This window comes from Emys orbicularis, chromosome 4, assembly GCF_028017835.1.
Source record: "Emys orbicularis isolate rEmyOrb1 chromosome 4, rEmyOrb1.hap1, whole genome shotgun sequence".
Lineage (NCBI taxonomy): Eukaryota > Metazoa > Chordata > Testudines > Emydidae > Emys > Emys orbicularis.
In genome coordinates this window covers 154,675,289-154,693,959 of record NC_088686.1, presented here as the reverse complement: position 1 = coordinate 154,693,959, position 18,671 = coordinate 154,675,289, and the positions used below count along the sequence as shown (strand labels likewise).

The 18,671-nt window shown below is 60.5% G+C and overlaps 2 protein-coding genes across 2 annotated transcripts; one reads left to right on the top strand and one right to left on the bottom strand.

Annotated features, from left to right (window-relative positions):
- Positions 1–302: 302 nt before the first annotated feature.
- On the top strand, positions 303–5,343 carry LOC135877360 (phosphatidylserine decarboxylase proenzyme, mitochondrial-like). Its single transcript, XM_065402787.1, has 6 exons — positions 303–428; positions 2,376–2,606; positions 3,777–3,903; positions 4,094–4,225; positions 4,354–4,514; positions 5,119–5,343. The coding sequence occupies exons 1-6, from the start codon at positions 303–305 to the stop codon at positions 5,341–5,343; spliced, it is 1,002 nt and encodes a 333-aa protein (XP_065258859.1).
- Positions 5,344–6,989: 1,646 nt separating this feature from the next.
- On the bottom strand, positions 6,990–17,846 carry SLC5A2 (solute carrier family 5 member 2). The gene is made up of 15 exons (XM_065402774.1): positions 17,748–17,846; positions 13,700–13,771; positions 13,083–13,187; positions 12,939–12,998; positions 12,379–12,483; positions 12,143–12,248; positions 11,954–12,034; positions 11,505–11,734; positions 11,241–11,376; positions 10,996–11,103; positions 10,434–10,584; positions 10,118–10,286; positions 8,119–8,334; positions 7,686–7,839; positions 6,990–7,195 (listed from the first exon to the last, which is right to left on the bottom strand). The coding sequence occupies exons 1-15, from the start codon at positions 17,844–17,846 to the stop codon at positions 6,990–6,992; spliced, it is 1,998 nt and encodes a 665-aa protein (XP_065258846.1).
- Positions 17,847–18,671: the final 825 nt, after the last annotated feature.

Sequence of the window (18,671 nt, the reverse complement as noted above, 5' to 3'; positions counted from 1 at the left end):
TGGGGACTGTTTATACGGGGATCCCTTTTCTGGTGCTGTGATGCAGCTCCCTCTGGGGTGGAGTTCGGGGGCTGTTTATACGGGGATCCCTTGCCTGGCACTGAGATGCAGCCACCTCCAGGGTGGGGCACAGGGGCTGTTTATACAGGGATCCCTCGCCTGGGCTGAGATGCAGCCGTATCTGGGGCATAGTTCAAGCTCCCTACTGTTTGCAATCCCACCGTGTGTGCGTGGCCAGGTGATGTCACGGTCCTGCTGTGTGGGGTGATGATGAGACCATAGGCTTGTGCGGAGCCAATTTCATGAGGGAGGGCCCGGCCCCTCTGTGCAAGTCTTGTGAGTCATTGTGCACATGTCGTGTGATGGCCATCGCTGAGCACTGGCGAGGTGGCAGAGACGCATCCCGGCCAGCAACATCCTTGCTCCCAGTGAGTGTGTCTTCGCCCTGTGTGTGTGTGTGGTGATTTGTATGTTGTTGTCATTCTCTGTGTGTGTGTTATTCTCTGTACCCTTGCAGTGGGTGTGATTTTGTGTTAGTGTCATTCAGTGTTTTTCTGTGTGTGTGTGTGTGTTTGTGATTGTGTTAGTGTTCTGTGTGTGTGTGCAATTTTGTGTTTGTGTGAATGTTACCCTCTATTGTTATAGTGTGTGTGATTGTGTGTTAGGAGTAGTCTCTGTACCCTCGTGTGTGTGATTGTATGTCAGTGTGTGTGTGTGTGTGTGTGTCTTGTTCTGCATGCCCTTGTGTGTGTGACTGTGTGTCACTGTCATTCTGTGTGCCATATTGTAGGAGGCTGCTGGGGGGTGTCTGTGCTGAGTTGTGGTGTGTGTGTGCGTATGCATGCACCAGCATCAGTAGATATCAGCTGTCTGAGAGTCGCTGTCCTGCTATCAGTGTGTGCGTGTGTGCATGTTGCAGGGTGTGGGTCATTGTGTCAAATGTGTGTGTTGTATCTGTGCCGGTTGTACCGTCTGCTGTCAGCGAGTGTGTGTGAGTTTTGTTTCCTGTGTGTATAAACAGTAGGGTGTGTCACTCAGGGCAGGTGTGTGTTACATTATTAATGCGTGTGGGGGGGTGTCCTGTTCTGTGTGTGTGGGACCCAAAGGCCAGGAGTCTCTCTCCCAGCCACTGTGCGTCAGTGGGTATGTGTATATTTGTGCATGTTTCCTCTGTGTGTGAGTGGGTGGCTGTGTCTGTAGGTTTTCAGGAGTCACAGCCCACCCTCAGCTGCTGTGTGTTATGTGTGTGTATGTCTCTGTGTGTGTTACACCATGTTATAGTCTGTGTGTACATGACACTGTGTCTATGCATGTGTGTGACGTGTGTTACACTGTGCTACACTGCGACACTGCATGTTACACATAGACATAGTGTGTGTGAATTACACTGTGCTCTGAGTGTGATACAATAAACTGTATGTGTTTTTCCCTGTGTATGTATTAAATTTGTGTGTGCAACTGTTACACACAGACACACACAAAGAGTATCTCGGTGTGTGTGTGACACTGTGCTCTGTGTGTGACGCGGTTACGCTTTCTGTGTTACACTTAGTGTTTTACACTGGTTTATGCTCTCTTTGTGTGTTACACCCTATGTGTTTTACATTTGTATGTGCAACACTTTTGCTGTGTGTCTATCAGAGTGTGTGTGTTATACTGCTATGCTCTGTGTGACACTGTGTGTTACACTCTGTGTGTTACACTGTGCCTGTGCACAACATTGTTCTGCTCTGTGTGTATGACACTGTGTATCTGTGTGTTTGTGTTATGCTGTGTGTAACTGTGTAGTCTCGGGGAGTGGGCTGGCTCTGTCTTGGGGGTGCTGTCTGGCCCCATGGCAGCCCCGAGCCTGGGCACTGCTCTCCTGATGGGCGTGGGGGACCCAGCCTGACTTTGGGGGATGCCCCTGGGGCAGTGACTCCCCTTTGCCCCAGGCTGGGATCTCCCAGGCAAAGGCAGGCTGTGCAGAGCATCTCATAATTCCCAGGGGTGAGTGCCTAGTGCCTGGGTCCCATTCCCTGTCCCGGTTTCTCCCCCAGGGGTGAGCCGTGGTGTGTGCATGGTGCTGTACGTGTCCCTCCAGGATGGCCATCCCCAGGCTTTCCCTGCGGCGCCATCTACCCCGGATACCTGGCCATGCCCTGCGGCTCCGCTCCTGGCAGATTCTCAAGCCCCTCACCCGTGCTGGGCTGCAGCCCACCAGCAAGGTCAGGGCATGGGGGGTAGAGAAGGGGCCAGCGAGGGGGAGGAACTGGGGAGAAGGGGGACAGAAGAAGGGATGGGAGGGATCTGGGGTGGGAGGGGAGGAGTGGGGGGAGGGGGTATATAGGGGGCTCTCTGGGGCGAGTGCCCCCTGCTGACTCTCCCCGCTGCAGGCCTTGTACTGCCGCGCCCCCACCCGGCTGCTCTCGCGACTCTGGGGGGTGCTGACAGGGCTGGCGCTGCCCCGCTGGCTGCGACGCCCCCTGCTGGCACTCTACGTCTGGGCCTTCTCCGTCAACATGGCCGAGGCGGCTGAGGAAGATCTGAGTGGCTACCGCAGCCTTGGGGAGTTCTTCCGGCGCCCGCTCAAGCCCTGGGTGCGTCCCATCGCACCCTATGACATGGTATGTCCTGCTCTGTCCCCCCCATTGCCCTCCCATGGCATGGTACGTCCCGCCTTGCCCCCCCCATTGCCCTCCCATGACATGGTACGTCCCGCCTTGCCCCCCCATTGCCCTCCCATGGCATGGTACGTCCTGGTCTGTCCCCCCCCATTGCCCTTCCAAGGCATGGTATTTCCCGGCCTGCCCCCATTGCCCTTCCATGGCATGGTATGTCCTGCTCTGTTCTCTCCCCTGCCCCCATTGCTCTTCCATGGCATGGGATGTCGTGCCCTGGACCCCCATGACATGGTAGGTGACAGTCCTTCCCATTGTTCTCCCATGGCATGGTATGTCCTACCCTGCTCCCCCATTGCCCTCCCATGACATGGTAGGTCCCTCCCATTGCCCTCCCATGACATGGTATGTTCCAACCTGCCACCCCATTGCCCTCCCATGACATGGTATATCTTGCCCGGCCCCTTTATTGCCTTCCCATGTCATGGCAGGTCCCCCCCCTTCCCCAGCAAAGCTCCTCATGGGATGGTATGTTCAATCCCACCCCTCCACGGTACCGTTACCTTCCACTCCTGCACCCCCTACAATATGATTGGTCTCATTTTGTTCTCACCATGGCATGGTATGTCCCACCCCTCCTGCACAAATTATGGTATGTCCCATCCCCCCCTCCACATGGTATGTCTCATTCTCCCCTCCCCCCTGTGCCCCATATCATGGGTCTTCCCTTCCCATGAAACCCCTTTGACATGGTCCCGATGCCCACAGTGACAATACACATGCACATCCCTCCCTGAGGCCAGGCTCACCAGGGTCCCAGACCTCCCTGCCTGCCTTGGCCCGCGTGTGTGCCCAGCAGCGCTGCGAGCTCAACATGGCTGTGCCAGCAGCGGCACATGAGCCTCCCGCACGTGTGAGACACAAGCACATTCCCCAGGGCTCCGGGCCTGGTGCTTTCACAGCCTGGCTTTTCACGAGAGCTTTGCACTGTCTGTGCACGGGCCGGCATGGGCCCTCCCCAGAGCCCTGCCCCTGCCTTCCCAGGGCGCTGCTCCCTGGGGTTTGGGAGCACCCCCATCTTTGCTTAGCTGGCAGAGGTGTGAACACCTTGGCCTGCCCTCGTGAATCCCCGTGTGAGGCCATCCCCGCTTCTCATCCTGTCCCGGCTGGTTGCAGGTCAGCCCGGCAGATGGCTGCATCGTGCACCTGGGCCGGGTGCGGAGGAGCCGCCTGGAGCAGGTGAAGGGGGTGACGTACTCCCTGGAGAGCTTCCTCGGGCCCCAGGACTGGAGGGAAGATGGGGGTGAGCAAGGGGTTGGGGGTGGGCTGATGTGGGGGGTTGGGCTTAGGATCCAATCCAGGGGGGGTGGCTGGGATAGATCCCAGGGGCCAATCTGGGGGCCAAAGGGGCCAATCCGTGTGTGTGTGTGTGTGTGTCCCCCAATCCAAGGCAGGTGCAGATTAACCCTTTGCTGTCCGTCTCTCTCCCCCAGGCCGGGATCTCTCCCCATGGTGGCGCCGGGGCCACCGGCTCTATCAGTGCATCATCTATCTGGCGCCGGGCGACTACCACCGCTTCCATTCGCCCACCGACTGGCACATCCGGCACCGCCGGCACTTCCCCGGTATGGCACAGCCGAGGGGGGGAGCAGGCTGCGGAGACGGGGGGCCTGGACCCGATTGTCACTCACGCTGGGGTCTCCTCTTCCCTCCCATCTGTCTGCCTGCCCTGCCCCGTGCCCATCCGTGGCAGGCTCCCTGATGTCGGTGAGCCCGAGTGTGGTGCGCTGGATCCCGGGGCTGTTCTGCCACAACGAGCGGGTGGTGCTGAGCGGGGAGTGGGCTCACGGCTTCTTCTCCCTGACTGCCGTGGGGGCCACCAACGTGGGCTCCATCCGCATCTACTGCGACCAGGTGGGGCTGGGGGCAGAGGGAGCTGGGAGCCCTGGAGAGGGGGGGCAGCCCTCTGCTGATCTGATGGGGTCCCTGGTGAGTGTGTGCGCTTGTGGGGTCCGCATGGGGGGGAGTCCTGGTGAGCGCGCACAGGCTCATGGGATTGCATGTGGGGGGGCCCTGGCAAGTGTGCACACACTTGCACGATCAGATGTGGGGGGTCCTGGTGAGCGTGCACATGCTCGCACCATCAGATGTGGGGGAGGCCCTGGTGAGTATGTGTGTGCTTGTGGAATCTCATGTGGGGGGTCCCTGGTGAGTGCACACGCATTTGTGGGATCAGACAAGGGGGGGCTCTGGTAAGTGTGCGTGCACTTGTGCGATCGCACATGGGGGGCCTCCCGGTGAGCATGTGCGCCCATGGGATTGCATGTGTGGGGGCCTGGTGAGCGCATGCTCTGGTGGGATTGCACGTGGGGGGGGGGCTAGTGAGCACGTGCTCCCGTGGGATCGCATGTGGGGGGTGGGTGAGCGCACAGTCACATGGTTCTTGCGAGCCAGAGCAGACGTGGAGCGAGGGGGTACCTGTCACCATGGTAACCATGGCCCCCTTTCTTTCCGGCAGGACCTTCACACCAATTGCGCCTGCCACGTGCAGGGCCGCTACCACGACCTCAGCTACTTGGCTTGGGCAGGGCCAGCTGGGGTCCCCACCCCCAAGGGAGCCGGCCTGGGCGAGTTCAACCTGGGCTCCACCATCGTCCTTCTCTTCCAGGGGCCCCGGCGCTTTGGCTTCCGCACCAGTGCTGGGCGCAGGGTGCGGGTGGGGCAGGCGCTGGGCAGCCTGTGACGTGGCGGGCAGAGGAGCAGGCCCCCATTTCAGGGCGGGACCCCGATTTCCTGGGGAGATTGGAGAACCCCTTCACTGCCATGGGGGAGACACCCCAGATTCAGTGGAGTACAGGGAGAAGACACCAGACTTGTGGGAGAAGGGAAGCCCCCATTTCAGATGGGAGAATTGGACCCCTCTTTACTGGGGGGAAGGGAGGGGTCCCCCATTCCAATAGCCTCTCCAGCTTTTTGCTGAGGAATGTGGGGGGCTTTGACACCCCTTAAGAATCATGGAGGAAACATAGGAGTGACCCTGATCTTAGCAGGGGATGGGATTTTTGGAGGCGGGAGCACGAGGAACCGTACATTCAAGAGGGGGGACAGAGAGCCCCCCCATACTAGGAGAAGGGACCCCACTTTCCAGGGAGGGAATATGGGGTGAATCTGTGGCCCCCCCACCTTTAATTCCAATGGGGGTAAAAAGAGGATACTTGGTTTTAAGTGGGGGGGGGTCCCAAATTCAGCCGGGGGGGGCATGGGGTGAGACCGAGCCCCCCCCCCCTTAATTCCAACCGGGGATGATGTGAATGGCTCAGGAGAGCTCCTTCCCAGATCCTTTGGGGTTGAAATGTGGGGGGAACTTTTGTACCATCCTCTCTGCCCGTCCACCCCCACCCCATCCCATCCCCATAAAGCAGTCTGAGCACCAGGGGGCAGAATAGCTCTGAAATAGAGCTTTCTATTTTCATATACAGCCTGTTTGTGTGTGTTTGTGGTGGGGGACGGGCCCTGGAGCCTTTCCCCTCTAGGGGGCGCTGGCTCTGATCCGGCCCTGGGCTAGGGGATTGGCTGGCTCAGGGGGTGGGGGCGGGACCTGGAGCCTTTTCCCTCTAGGGGGCGCCGGCTCCGATGTGGCTCTGGGCTAGGGGATTGGCTGGCTCAGGGGGTGGGGAACGGGACCCGGAGCCTTTCCCCTCTAGGGGGCGCCGGCTCCGATCTGGCTCTGGGCTAGGGGATTGGCTGGCTCAGGGGGTTGGGAACGGGACCTGGAGCCTTTCCCCTCTAGGGGGCGCCGGCTCCGATCTGGCTCTGGGCTAGGGGATTGGCTGGCTCGGGGAACAGGACGTGGGGCCTTTCCCCTCTAGGGGGCGCCAGCTCCAGCCCAGAAAAGCAACCACCGGCTGCAGTTTCCCATTCATTTATTTGTCTATTGCTTCCCCTTCACACTCTTCCCAGCCTGAGTTTCATGGGGCGGGGGGAGGCTGGGGGGAGGCCGGGCTGGGGGTCGGTGAGGGGCTGGGGGCTATGCTGCCCCCCTTCCGTTTCCACCCTCTTCCTGTGGTCTCTGCACTGGGTTTGGGGGGGAGGGGAGCCCCTGGAAAATACCTTGGGGGAGGGGGAAGGGGGGTACACAAGCCCCTCATTGACAGCTGAGGTGCACAGTGGTGGGGGTGACTATGGCATAGGGCAGAGGGGACCCCACCACAGGGAGCGGGTGTGTGTGTGGGGGCTACAGGAATGGGGGAAGGAAAAGAGGGTTTATTTGGCGGCAGTGGGGGGCTGAGGAGGTGGGAGGTGGCCTGGGAGCCCCATAGCAGAGGCAGGAGCTGCCGTGGGCTCCCTGCGGTGGGGCTCAGAGATGGGAGGGCTCCCTGTGGCAGAGGCTCAGGCGTAATAGCCCCACAGGAAGAGGGCGATTGCCATCATGACAATGGCATTGAGGTTGACGACCCGGCTCCAGGTTGGGTGCTCCGTGATGTCCGGCAGCCGCTCCACACCCGGCTCCGGCGCCCGCTGCGCTGCACCCCCCAGGCTGCAAAGCCAGGCCATGCAGCGCCCCACGCAGCCCTGGGGCTGACCGGCCGGGGGGCCTGGCGGAAGAGAGAGAGTGAACAGCGCCCCCTGCTGAGCCCCCTGCAGCACAGCGCCCCCTACTGAGCCTCCCGCCTAACCCCCTGCAGCACAGCGCCCCCTGCCGAGCCCCCTGCCCGCCCCCTGCAGCACAGCGCCCCCTGCCCGCCCCCTGCAGCACAGCGCCCCCTGCTGAGCCCCTGCCTGCTCCCTATAGCACAGCGCCCCCTACTGAGCCCCCCACCTGTCCCCCTGCAGCACAGCGCCCCCTACTGAGCCTCCCGCCTAACCCCCTGCAGCACAGCGCCCCCTGCCGAGCCCCCTGCCCGCCCCCTGCAGCACAGCGCCCCCTGCCCGCCCCCTGCAGCACAGCGCCCCCTGCTGAGCCCCCCACCTGTCCCCCTGCAGCACAGCGCCCCCTGCTGAGCCACCCCCCGCCCCCTGCAGCACAGCGCCCCCGGCTGAGCCACCTGCCCGCCCCCTGCAGCACAGCGCCCTCTAGAGCCCCACCTTCCACCTCCAACACGTGCTCCACAGCCCCATTCGCGGCCACTCCCTGATGCTGCCTCGTTTCTTGCCTCCTTCTCTCCTCCTCCTCCTCCTCCGTGTCCAGGTCCACGCGCTCCTCTTTGCTGTGACGCAGGCTGAACACCAGCCGGTGTAGCTGGGGAGGGGGGTCGCACGGTGAGCACTCTGCACTGGGACGCCTGGGTCCCATTCCCCGTCCTGCTCCCTCCCCCTAGGGGCGAGTGCCCTGTACTGCTGTTCCGGACACCTCGGTCCCTTTTCCCCTCTTTGTCTCTCCCCCTAGGGGCGAGCACCCTGCGCTCCTGTCCTGGACACTTCCCCACCCTGGTCTCTCCCTCCTAGGGGTGAGAGTCCTGTACAGCTGTCCCGGACGCCTGGGTCCCATCCCTTTTCCCGCCTCCCAAGGGTTGCTCACGTGCTTGTCGGAGATGGGCGGGGTGCAAAGCGATACCCCCACCACCAGGACGACGCTGGCAAGGAAGAGGATGATGGCAAAGTACAGGTAGTGCACCCCGCAGATGAGGCGGGGGCAGGCGCTGGGGAAGATGCAGCTCCCAGTGCCATAGGCGAATTCAGGCAGCAGACGGGCCAGACCCATCAGCAGCCCCCCGACCAGCCCCCAGAACGCGCCCTGTGTGGAGAAAGGGGGGGTCATCTGGGCTTCCGGGTCCTTGCTCCCTCATCCTCCCACTGCCGGGATGCCTGCGTTCCCCACTCCCTCCACCCTCCCCTGTTCTCCCGCTACCCAGATGCCTGGGTCCCCCCACTCTCTCCACCATCCTCCCTGTGCCTGGCACTTGGATCCCCCACACGCTCCCCTCCTCCCCCATCCTCCCACTGCCCAGACACTGGGTCCCCATTCCCCACACTCCTCCCCTCCCTTCCCACTGCCTGGATGCCTGGGTCCCTCCCTCCCCAGCTCCATCTGCTGCCTACTGTGGACACCAACAGACCAACAAGTGTCAGCTCATGCCAAGGTCTCTAGGCCTCAACCGGACACTGAAACACACATAGCTGGGACCCAGCCTAGCTCACCTGGGTGTTAACATTGTTAAATTAGGTCTGAGGGGTTAGCGTTTAGACTCGCTGAAGCGTTTGTATGTTGCTGCAGGCAGAGATCTCACCTATCGCCTCTGTACCCCGGTCATACTGCGGGGTTGCTCTGTAACGGTAAATCACCGGCTGGGAAAATAGCGCCACTGGGTGTGAAATGCCGGTTTGCCACAGGAGGTAGCTCCTGCCCTCCAAAAGACGGTCTGTGGGGTCTGTCTCCACAGCAGTTAGCTGCCCACGCTGGCCTGTGCCAGCCGACTCAGGGCTGGAGCCCAGGCTCTGGGACCCTCTGACTTCGCAGGCGCCTACAGCCTGGGCCGCGCCCGGCCATCTACACAGCCATGAAACAGCCCCGCAGCCCAAGCCTGAGTCGGCTGCGGGTGTCAGCTGCTGTGTAGCCAGACCTAGCGACACCAGACAGACCGATGCGGAGCATCAGAGGGCAAATGATTGCCCTCCCCACCCCGCACCCACCCACCCGCCCATGAAGAGGAGATGCCCTTGAGGCCTCATCCCGCCAGCTTAAACTCTGGGGGAAGGGAATAAAAACCACTGCCAGGAAGAATGTGGATCTTTATGCTGCTGCTGGTGATGGTGGTGCTCCGAGGGGTGAGGATAGCTCAGTGGTTTGCACACTGACCTGCTAAACCCAGGGTTGTGAGCTCAATCCTTAAAAGAGCCATTTAGGGATTCAGGGCAAAAATCTGTCTGGGGATTGGTCCTGCTTTGAGCAGGGGGTTGGACTAGGTGACCTCCTGAGGTCCTTAAACAATCTCCTGCGCTTAGCTCACAAGGATGTATAGGGCTTGCTTGTGAGCGACGCTTCTGCCACCTTTTGGAGACTCGTTTGTGTGCGTAGCTTTAACCTGCTTTACCCTTGTAACTAACACGCTTGTTTCTTCTAAGTTACTAAATCTTCAGCTGGTTTATTACAGGACTGGCTGCCAGCCTTGTCTGTGCTGTGAGATCTGCGGTGCAACTGACCGGGGGTGAGTGACTGGTCCCTTGGGACCGGGAGTAACCTGAATATCGGGGTGAGTTTGGGTGTCAGTCCGCCTTAAGGTTGGGACTCACACCCTTGAGCCATTCTAGAGAGTGTGACGCCTGCATCCCCACTCCCTCCACCCCTCCCCTTTCTTTCCATTGCCTGGACACCTGGGTCCCTCACCCCCCCACTTCCTGGAGGCCTGGGTCCCCCACATCCTCCGACTGCGCAGACACCTGGATCCCCCGCCCCCTTCTCGCCTTCCCCGGACCTCTGGGTCCCTTCCCCCCACTCCTCTCTATCCCCGGACACCTGGGTCCCCCAATCCCCTCCCCCTCCTCTCCATCTCCAGATGCCTGGGTCCCCTGGCACTCACGGGCTCGTTGACCCTCTTGACGAACAGGGCGAGGAAGAAGACAGCGGCGATGGGTGGTGCCAGGTAGCTGGCGATGGACTGGATGTAATCGAAGAGCTGCCCGCTCTGCGCCGCCTGCACCACTGGGATCCAGGCAATGCTGATGGCCACCATGCACAAGATCCACACCCTGCCCAGAGACCAGGGTGAGGGGCAGGGGCGTGGCTGGGCCCACAGCGCCCCCTAGTGCCGGCTGGTAGACAGGGCACGGCTGGGCCCACAGCAAGCTCAGAGGCACAGCACTCCCTGCGGCACAGTGCCCCTAGTGCACCCTCACCTGCCCACAATCAGCAGCTCCTTGCTCCTGGCCCGGGGCCGCAGGCGGTTGTAGATGTCCATGGTGAATAGGGTGCTGCTGCTATTGAAGATGGAGGCCAGGGAGCTCATCAGGGCGGCCAGCATCACGGCCAGCATCAACCCCCGCAAACCTGTAGGGGGCAACAGAGAGTCAGACTGCCCGCTCCCCGCAGCCCGGCGCCCCCGCTGAGCCCCCGCCCGCTCCCCGCAGCACAGCGCCCCCTGCTGAGCCCCCGCCCGCTCCCTGCAGCACAGCGCCCCCTGCCGAGCCCCCGCCCGCTCCCTGCAGCCCAGCGCCCCCTGCTGAGCCCCTCGCCCGCTCCCCGCAGCACAGCGCCCCCTGCTGAGCCCCCCGCCCGCTCCCCGCAGCACAGCGCCCCCTGCTGAGCCCCGCCCGCTCCCTGCAGCACAGCGCCCCCTGCCGAGCCCCCGCCCGCTCCCTGCAGCCCAGCGCCCCCTGCTGAGCCCCTCGCCCGCTCCCCGCAGCACAGCGCCCCCGCTGCAATGCACTAAGGCATTGGGGGCCAGCTCCAACTGCTGACCGGCAGGCATGAGAGTCACCACCAGCTTGGGGTAGGCGATGTTGGAGCAGCCGACTTCAGTGCCACAGATCCGCTTGCAGTCCTCTGGCACCACGCAGGCCACCTCGTCTGGAGAGAAAACGGGGTCAGCAGGGGGGCCCGGCCTGGAGGCAGGGGGCTAAGACATGGGGCAGCTGGGATCCCGCCAGCAGGAGGCAGCGGTGCCCAGCTGTCCCTGTCTCCTGGTGAGGTGAGGGGCACCGTACCTGGGTAAAGGATGCGGCTGATCATTCCTGGCATCACCATGAGGAACATTGGCAACAGCTTCAGGTACCCACAGAGGATGCAGCCGGCTTTGACATGGGTCAGGCTCTTGCCCGCTAGGCAACGCTGCACAATCACCTGTGAGCAGGGAACGCCCCAGTGAAAGTCCTCGTGCCCTGAGCCAGCCCGTCCCCCAGCCTGGGGCTGGAGCGGAGCCGGCGCCCCCAGAGAGGAAAGGCCCCGGGCCCCATCCCCCACCCCCATACCTGGTCGCTGCACCAGTACCAGGTGGAGATGATGGTGAGGCCGAAGATTAGCGCTGGCCAGGGGAGGTCTCCCGTCAGGGGGTCGCGGAGGAGGTGGAAGGCGTCGGGGCGGGGCTGGTAGCAGGTGGCTGAGATGTTGTACAGGGCCGGGGCTGGAGAGAGGGTGTTGCTGGGAAGGGCCTCCAGGTACTTGTCAAAGAGCCCCTGGTAGCCCCCCACCTCGTGAAACGCTGCAAAGCAACCAACAGGGGGCACTGTGACGAAGAGAGACCGTGGCAGCCCGCTCCCCACAGCCGGGAGAACGCGGGACTGGGAGCCCCTCCAATAGCCAGCACCCCAGCCCCGCTCCTTACAGCACCCCCTGCTGGGGCTGGAGGCACCGGGGGCTTCCTTTCAGCTGCAATTCTTGCCCCTGTCCATGGGGGGAGCAGCGGGTGGGTCTCACTCACCAAAGCCCATGAGGACGAAGGCTCCCCCAATGATGACGAAGGTTTGCACGGTGTCAGTGTACATCAGGGCCGCCAGCCCCCCTGGGAGAGCAAGGAGGAGTGGGGTGAAACGGTGCCCACCTGCGCTCCCCCGCCCCAGGCCCAGCTGGAGCAGCCCCTGGGCTCCCACCCCAGATGCGGCCCCGTTACCTGTCACGGTGTATATGGTGGTAATTACGAGCAGGGCAATGACAGCGACGTAGATATCCCAGCCCAGAGCCTGCTGGATAAACACAGCCCCCGAGAACATGTCCACCTACGGGGGGCGATACAGGGTGGGGGGTCTCACCACGGGGCCGGTGTCCACAGCACCCCCTGCTGGGAGTAGCCGGGAGCACCATCCACAGCCAGGGCTCCCGCCCCCGGGAAGAGGATTAATTACGTACTGAGATTTTAGTGAAGATGTAGAGAAAGAGGGACAGGATGGACAGATAGATCCGGATTCGCCGGCCCCCAAATCGCTTCTTCAGATACTGGGGCATCGTGATCACCTGCAGGTAAAGTGAGAACAGAACGGAACCCAGGAGTCCTGGCTCCCAGCCACCCACTGCTCTAACCCACCAGCCCCCCTCCCTTACCAGAGCTGGGGATAGAACCCAGGAGTCCTGGCTCCCAGCCCCCCAGCTCTAACCCACCAGACCCCCCTCCCTTCCCAGAGCCGGGGAGAGAACCCAGGAGTCCTGGCTCCCAGCCCCCCCAGCTCTAACCCACCAGCCCCCCCTCCCTTCCCAGAGCTGGGGAGAGAACCCAGGAGTCCTGGCTCCCAGCCTCCCTGCTCTAACCCACCAGAACCCCCACCCTTCCCAGAGCCAGGGATAGAACCCAGGAGTCCTGGCTCCCAGCCCCCCTGTTCTAACCCACCAGACTCCCTCCCCTCCCAGAGCTGGGGAGAGAACCCAGGAGTCCTGGCTCCCAGCCCCCCGCCTATACCCAGTGTGATGCTCACCCCGGCAGTGAGGTAGACAGGTACGAAGAGCCATCCGAGGAGGAGAACCACGAAGAGAGCCTGGTGGGGAAAGCGGAGCGGGGTCAGGGACGGGGAGATGGGGCAGGGAGGGGGAAGGGGTTATGGGCACTCGAAATCACTTACATTCCACTCAAAGCCGGCCACCGCCAGCCCATTGGCAGCACCGGTGCCAGCCAGCCCCACGAAGTGCCCACTGCCGATGTTACTGGCAAAGAGAGACGCGCCCACCTGCAGCACAGCACAAGGGAGAGGGACTGGGCATTGGATAGATGCACCAAGCATTGTCCCTAATGCCACCCCCTTCCCCTGGGCACTGCCCCAATGCCACCTCCTGCCCCCGGGCACTGCTCCAACACCACCCCCTGCCCTAGGCTCTGTCCCTAATGTCACCTCCTGCCCCCAGGCACTGTCCTTAACGCCACCCCCTGCCCCCAGGCACTGTCCCTAATGCCACCCTCTGCCCCTGGGCACTGCCCCTAACGCCACCCTCTGCCACTCAACCTCATCTCCTGGCTATGGTCCCCCTGATGTCAATCCCTTGCCCCCCCCCCATCCTCACCCCAGCTGCTGCTAGGGTCAAGTATTAACCCTCTTCCCTAAACCCAGCTCTGAATCCATTCCCGAGATTGATGGTTAGCCCCATACACATCTATCTATCTATCTATCTATCTATCTATCTATCTATCTATCTATCTATCTATCTATCTATCTATCTATCCTGCCCCCATTGCAATACTCACCGGCCACCAGACCATGTTTCTACCAGCCAGGAAGTAACCCCCGATGGTGCTCCGGTTGGTGCGGCACATGGACTACAGGGGCGAGAGTGGGAGGAGGGCATTTTCCAGGGGCTGGATGCTGCGTTTCTCCACCAGCTCCAGAGATACCCAACCAGCTCCGTCTCCCTCCACGGGGTGAGTCCCCCCAGCTCTGGCTGGAGACGCCAGGCTCAGAGAAGGGCGATGGGAAGGAGCAGGGAGCTGGATTAATCTCCTCTGGAGAGTGACTGGCCTGGGGCTCAGAGATTCAGAGATTCTCAGGCCGGCCGGGTCTGACCTCCCATGGAGCACAGGCCAGGGAACTGCCCCAAATCATTCCTGGCTGAACGGGGACAGATCTATTAGCGCAACGTCCCAGCGATGGCGAATCAGCCACAGCCCTGGGTGAGCTGTTCCAATGGTTAATTCCCCTCACTCTTAAAAACGTACCCCTTATTTCCAGTCTGAATTTGTCTGCTTCCAGCCACTGGGTCGTACCAGACCTTCATCCGCTAAAGAGCCCAGTATTAATTATTTGTTCCCTATGGAGGTACGTACAGACTGGGATCAGCCCACCCCTTCACCTGCTCTTGGTTACGCTAAATAGCTTGAGCTCCTGGAGTCAAGCACAAGGAGGCAGCAAATGCATTTTCACCCGAGGCGTGATCGGCCTTCGGAACTCCCCGCCACCAGACGTTGTGGGGGCCAAGATTCAAAGAGGGACTGGATATTTCAGTGGCTGAAACTAGCCCGAGCTGATGACACAGCCTCCTGCTGCAGGGCTTCAGGGGGTCCCTGTTAGAGACCCAGTTGAGACGTATAGCGCGGGGGCGGAGGGGTGTGTATGTCTCACATTGTCCTTTGCTGGAGACTGGGTTAGATGGGCCTCGGTTGTGAGCCAGCCTGGCATTGAGAGAGGAATCCCACTGCAGTGCACATGTCTTGCCTGAGTAATTCTGGTGTGTCCCACCATTTTGGGTCTTTGCCATGAACTGCAGCAAGCTGAGGTGTCCTCGAGGGGAGGATCCAGCACTCGGGGCTGTGAGGGGATGGGGCCGGTGAGTTGGAGGGGCCACAGTGACTTATTAAAGCCATTGGTCCATGGACAGGGGGCTTTGTGTGGCGAGGCGATGCAGGGGGCCCACGCCGTACATTTCTGCTTCCTGACTAATCTGCTAATCTGTTGAAATGTACAGCTCATTACAGGCCTCATGAGCATTCCTGGACCATGTACTTCTCAGTAATAATTAACAACCTCTTCCCCCGTCCCTGCCCAATCTGGAGCTGAGATCAAAGAGCTGAGACTAAGAGACGAGCAAAAACACAACTGTACAGCCAGGATGAGGCCCCACCAGTCCTTCCACTGTGAGATGGGACCCTCCTGGGGTGGCGTAGAGGGAGCTATAAGGGGGAGAAGGGACAGAGATGTCATGGGAGTGGTGGGACAGGGACAGCCCCATCCTAGAGCCCAGCGGTTTGGGTTCTAGGTACATCAATCATGCCAGTGACTTGGGTTCTAGGCATGTCAATCACATGAGGTAGTTGGGTTCTAGGACCCAGCTCCACAAAGGGACTTAGGCATCATGGTGCTCAGCACGGGAACACCTAATGTTTAGGTGCTGAGAAAATCACTGGACCAACACTGGGATCCAGAAAGCCTGAGCTAGGCACCAGGCTCCCTATATAATGAATGGATGCTAGGTGTGCTAGGCGGGGATCCAGCTGAGCCAGACAATGGGAGATGGGGGGTCCTAAGTCCCACCCCCTCATGGAGTTCGCCCCCTCAGTCCAAGCTGCAGAGAGGCGCCTCGCTCTGCCAGTGACCCAGAGCTGGGAACCCCTCTCCTGGGGTCAGGCAGCTTCGGTGCCTGCATTGTTCCTTGTGAGAATGAGTTGAGCGCCTGCCTCGCTCCACACAAAACAGCCACAGGAGGAGGTGCCCAGCTTACAACTTCCAGCCCAGTGCTTAGAGCACTCAGCCTGGGATGTGGAAGCTCCTGGTTCAATTCCCCCCTCTGCATGAAGAGAAGCCACAGAGCGATAATAGAATAGTTGGACATGGGGGCTCCCTTGGTCTCTCCTGGTACAGCTCCTCCTCCGTGGTGGCTTTAAAGAACAAGAGTCCCTGGGCCAGAGAAAGAGGAGGCCAGAGCTTGAGAAGGACTCTGTGGGCCGGTAGTTGGGACAACCAGCTGGGAGGTGGGAGACCCCTGGGGCCAGTCCCCCAGCTGCAACCACTCCTTCACAGAGCCACCGCAGACCAGCTCTACCAGGAGGGACTGAGGGGGTCATGCTGGGGCTTAGGTGCGAGACAGGTGCCCAGATGCCCAGAGGCAGGCAGCAGCTCATGTGCCCCGAGGCAGAAACTCGGGCGGGTATGAAACTTCTACTGCAATGACTTAGGTGTTGGGTGGGAGCCGAGCGAGTGTTTTGTGGATCTCAGGGGACTTGGGCACCTAAGTCCTCTGTGGATGTGGGCCTCAGCCACAGGCCATTCTGAGCCCTGCTGTTCTGGGCTGTATGGGCTTCCCGGGCTGCAGCTCAGGTTTTGGGGTCAGATTTCTGGGGTTGAGCCCTGGGTTTTGGTTCTGGGATCTGCCAGCAACAGGGATACGCTAGGATCGAGATGGAAATTCAAGTTTCAGAGTCTGAGTTCCTGGGTAGTGATGCTTGATTCTGGGATGGATGGATGGATAAGTGTGTGGGTGCGTCTGGAGATTGATGGCTAGAGGGGTGTGTATGGGGATAGGTAGCTGTGTGTCTATAGGGATAGACAGCTGGATATAGGGGTGTGTATGGAGATAGGTAAATGTGTGTGTACGGGGATAAACAGCTGGCTAGAGGGGTGTGTATGGGGATGGATAGAGGGGTGAGTAGTGGGATGGATGGGTGGACAGAAGGGTATGTATGGGGATGGATAGAGGGGTGAGTAGTGGGATGGATGGGTGGATAGAGCGGTGTGTAGATGGATAAAGAGAGGGCTGTGTTTGGGACTGAATGGGTAGAAGGTTGGGTATCAGGATGGCTACATAGGTAGGGAGGTGTGTATGGAGACAGATAAAGGGATAGACAGAGGGGTGTGTATGGGGAATGAAGGATGGGGGATAGAGAGCAGGGTGTATGTGGGGATGGGTGGATGGATGGATAGATAGCAGGGTGTATATGGGGATGGGTGGATAGATAGAGGGGTGTATATGGGGATGGGTGGATGGATGGATAGATAGAGGGGTGTATATGGGGATGGGTGGATAGATAGAGGAGTGCATATGGGGATGGGTGGATGGATGGATAGATAGAGGGGTGTATATGCGGATGGGTGGATGGATAGCAGGGTGTATATGGAGATGGGTGGATGGATAGAGGGGTGTATATGGGGATGGGGGAATAGATAGAGGGTTGTATATGGGGATGGGTGGATGGATGGATGGATGGATAGCAGGGTGTATATGTGGCATAGGTGCCAACTCCGTGGGTGCTCCAGGGCTGAAGCACCCACGGAAAAAAATTGGTGGGTGCTCTGCACCCACCGGCAGCTCCAGCTTACCTCCGCCTCTGCCTCCTCCGCAAGCGCACCACCGCGTCCTGCTTCTCCACCCTCCCTCCCAGCGCTTGCGCTGCAAAACAGCTGATTCGCAGGGCAGGGAGGGAGGGGGGAGGAGGGGGAACGTGGCGCGCTGGGGGAAGAGGCGGGGCCGGGGCGGGGATTTGGGGAAGGGATCCAATAGGGGCAGGGAGGGGGCAGAGTTAGGACGGGGACTTTGGGGATGGGGTTGGAATGGGGGCGGGGCCAGGGGAGGGGCAAGGGGTGGGGGGCACGAGCACCTACTGGTGCCGGAGAAAGTTGGCGCCTATGATATGTGGATGTCCTTGACTCAAGTTTTGTGTCTAATTTTGGGGTGGTCAGTTCTGGTTCTGGATCCAGGTTTCTGCCTTGTGGTTCTGGGTCCCAGAAGAGTGGCTCAGGTCTCTACCCTGTGCCATTTCTTCCCCTGTTGCCCAGTGTTGGGGGGGTGGGAGAGAGGTCACATACCCAGAGCCCTACGCAGATGACCAGGATGAAGTAGCCCACGATGACTCCGATGTCAGCAGGGTTGTTGATGACGGCCCTGGGCTGCGGCACCCCCTCCATACTGTTTCTGTCTCTCTCCCTGCAATGAAATGACACCTCCTGGAAGGGTCCCCAGGGGCCAGCATGGATGGTTAATAGCAAACCTGGTCATGGGGCTGGATCTGTGATTAACCAACCCAGAGACTGCGGGGAGGGGGGAAGTAGAATAGACTGAAGGAGTCCTGACTCCCGAACCCCGCTCTCCGCCCCCGTCCCTCCTCCTTCTCTTGCCATCTCTGCCCCGCCATTCCCTAGTAGCTGGGTGGAGCTGAGCCCACGTTCTGAGCCAGCTGAAGCCCTTCTCCTTCTAGGAGAAGCAGAGTGAGGCTGGGCTGAGCCAGGCAGAAATGTACACTGCTGGTGAGTGCCACCTACTACCCTGTGCTCCCTATGGGAGGGGGAGGGGGCTTCTGCCATGGGGGGGTTGTTACAGGGGAGGGGGCAAAGGGGGAGTCAGTTGTGGCAAGGAGGGCTGCAGAAGATTGATTTATCTTTCCATCCATCCCCATGCAGACCCACCTACATGTCTATCCATCTCCCCACACCCTCCTCTATGTATGCATCCATGCCCCTCATGAACCCAACTACCCATCCATCCCTCTACAGACCCAACTACACATCCCTTCATCACCCTACAGACCCAACTATCCATCCCCCTCTGGATCCAACGACTCATCCCTCTATTGCCCAAGAGACCCAATTATCCATCCCTCCATCACCCTACAGACCCAACTACCCATCCCTCCATTCCCCTACATACCCAACTATCCATCCCACTGTGGGACCAACTACCCATCCATGCGTCCCTCCATTGGACCTAGCTATCCCTCCCTCTATTCTCCTGTG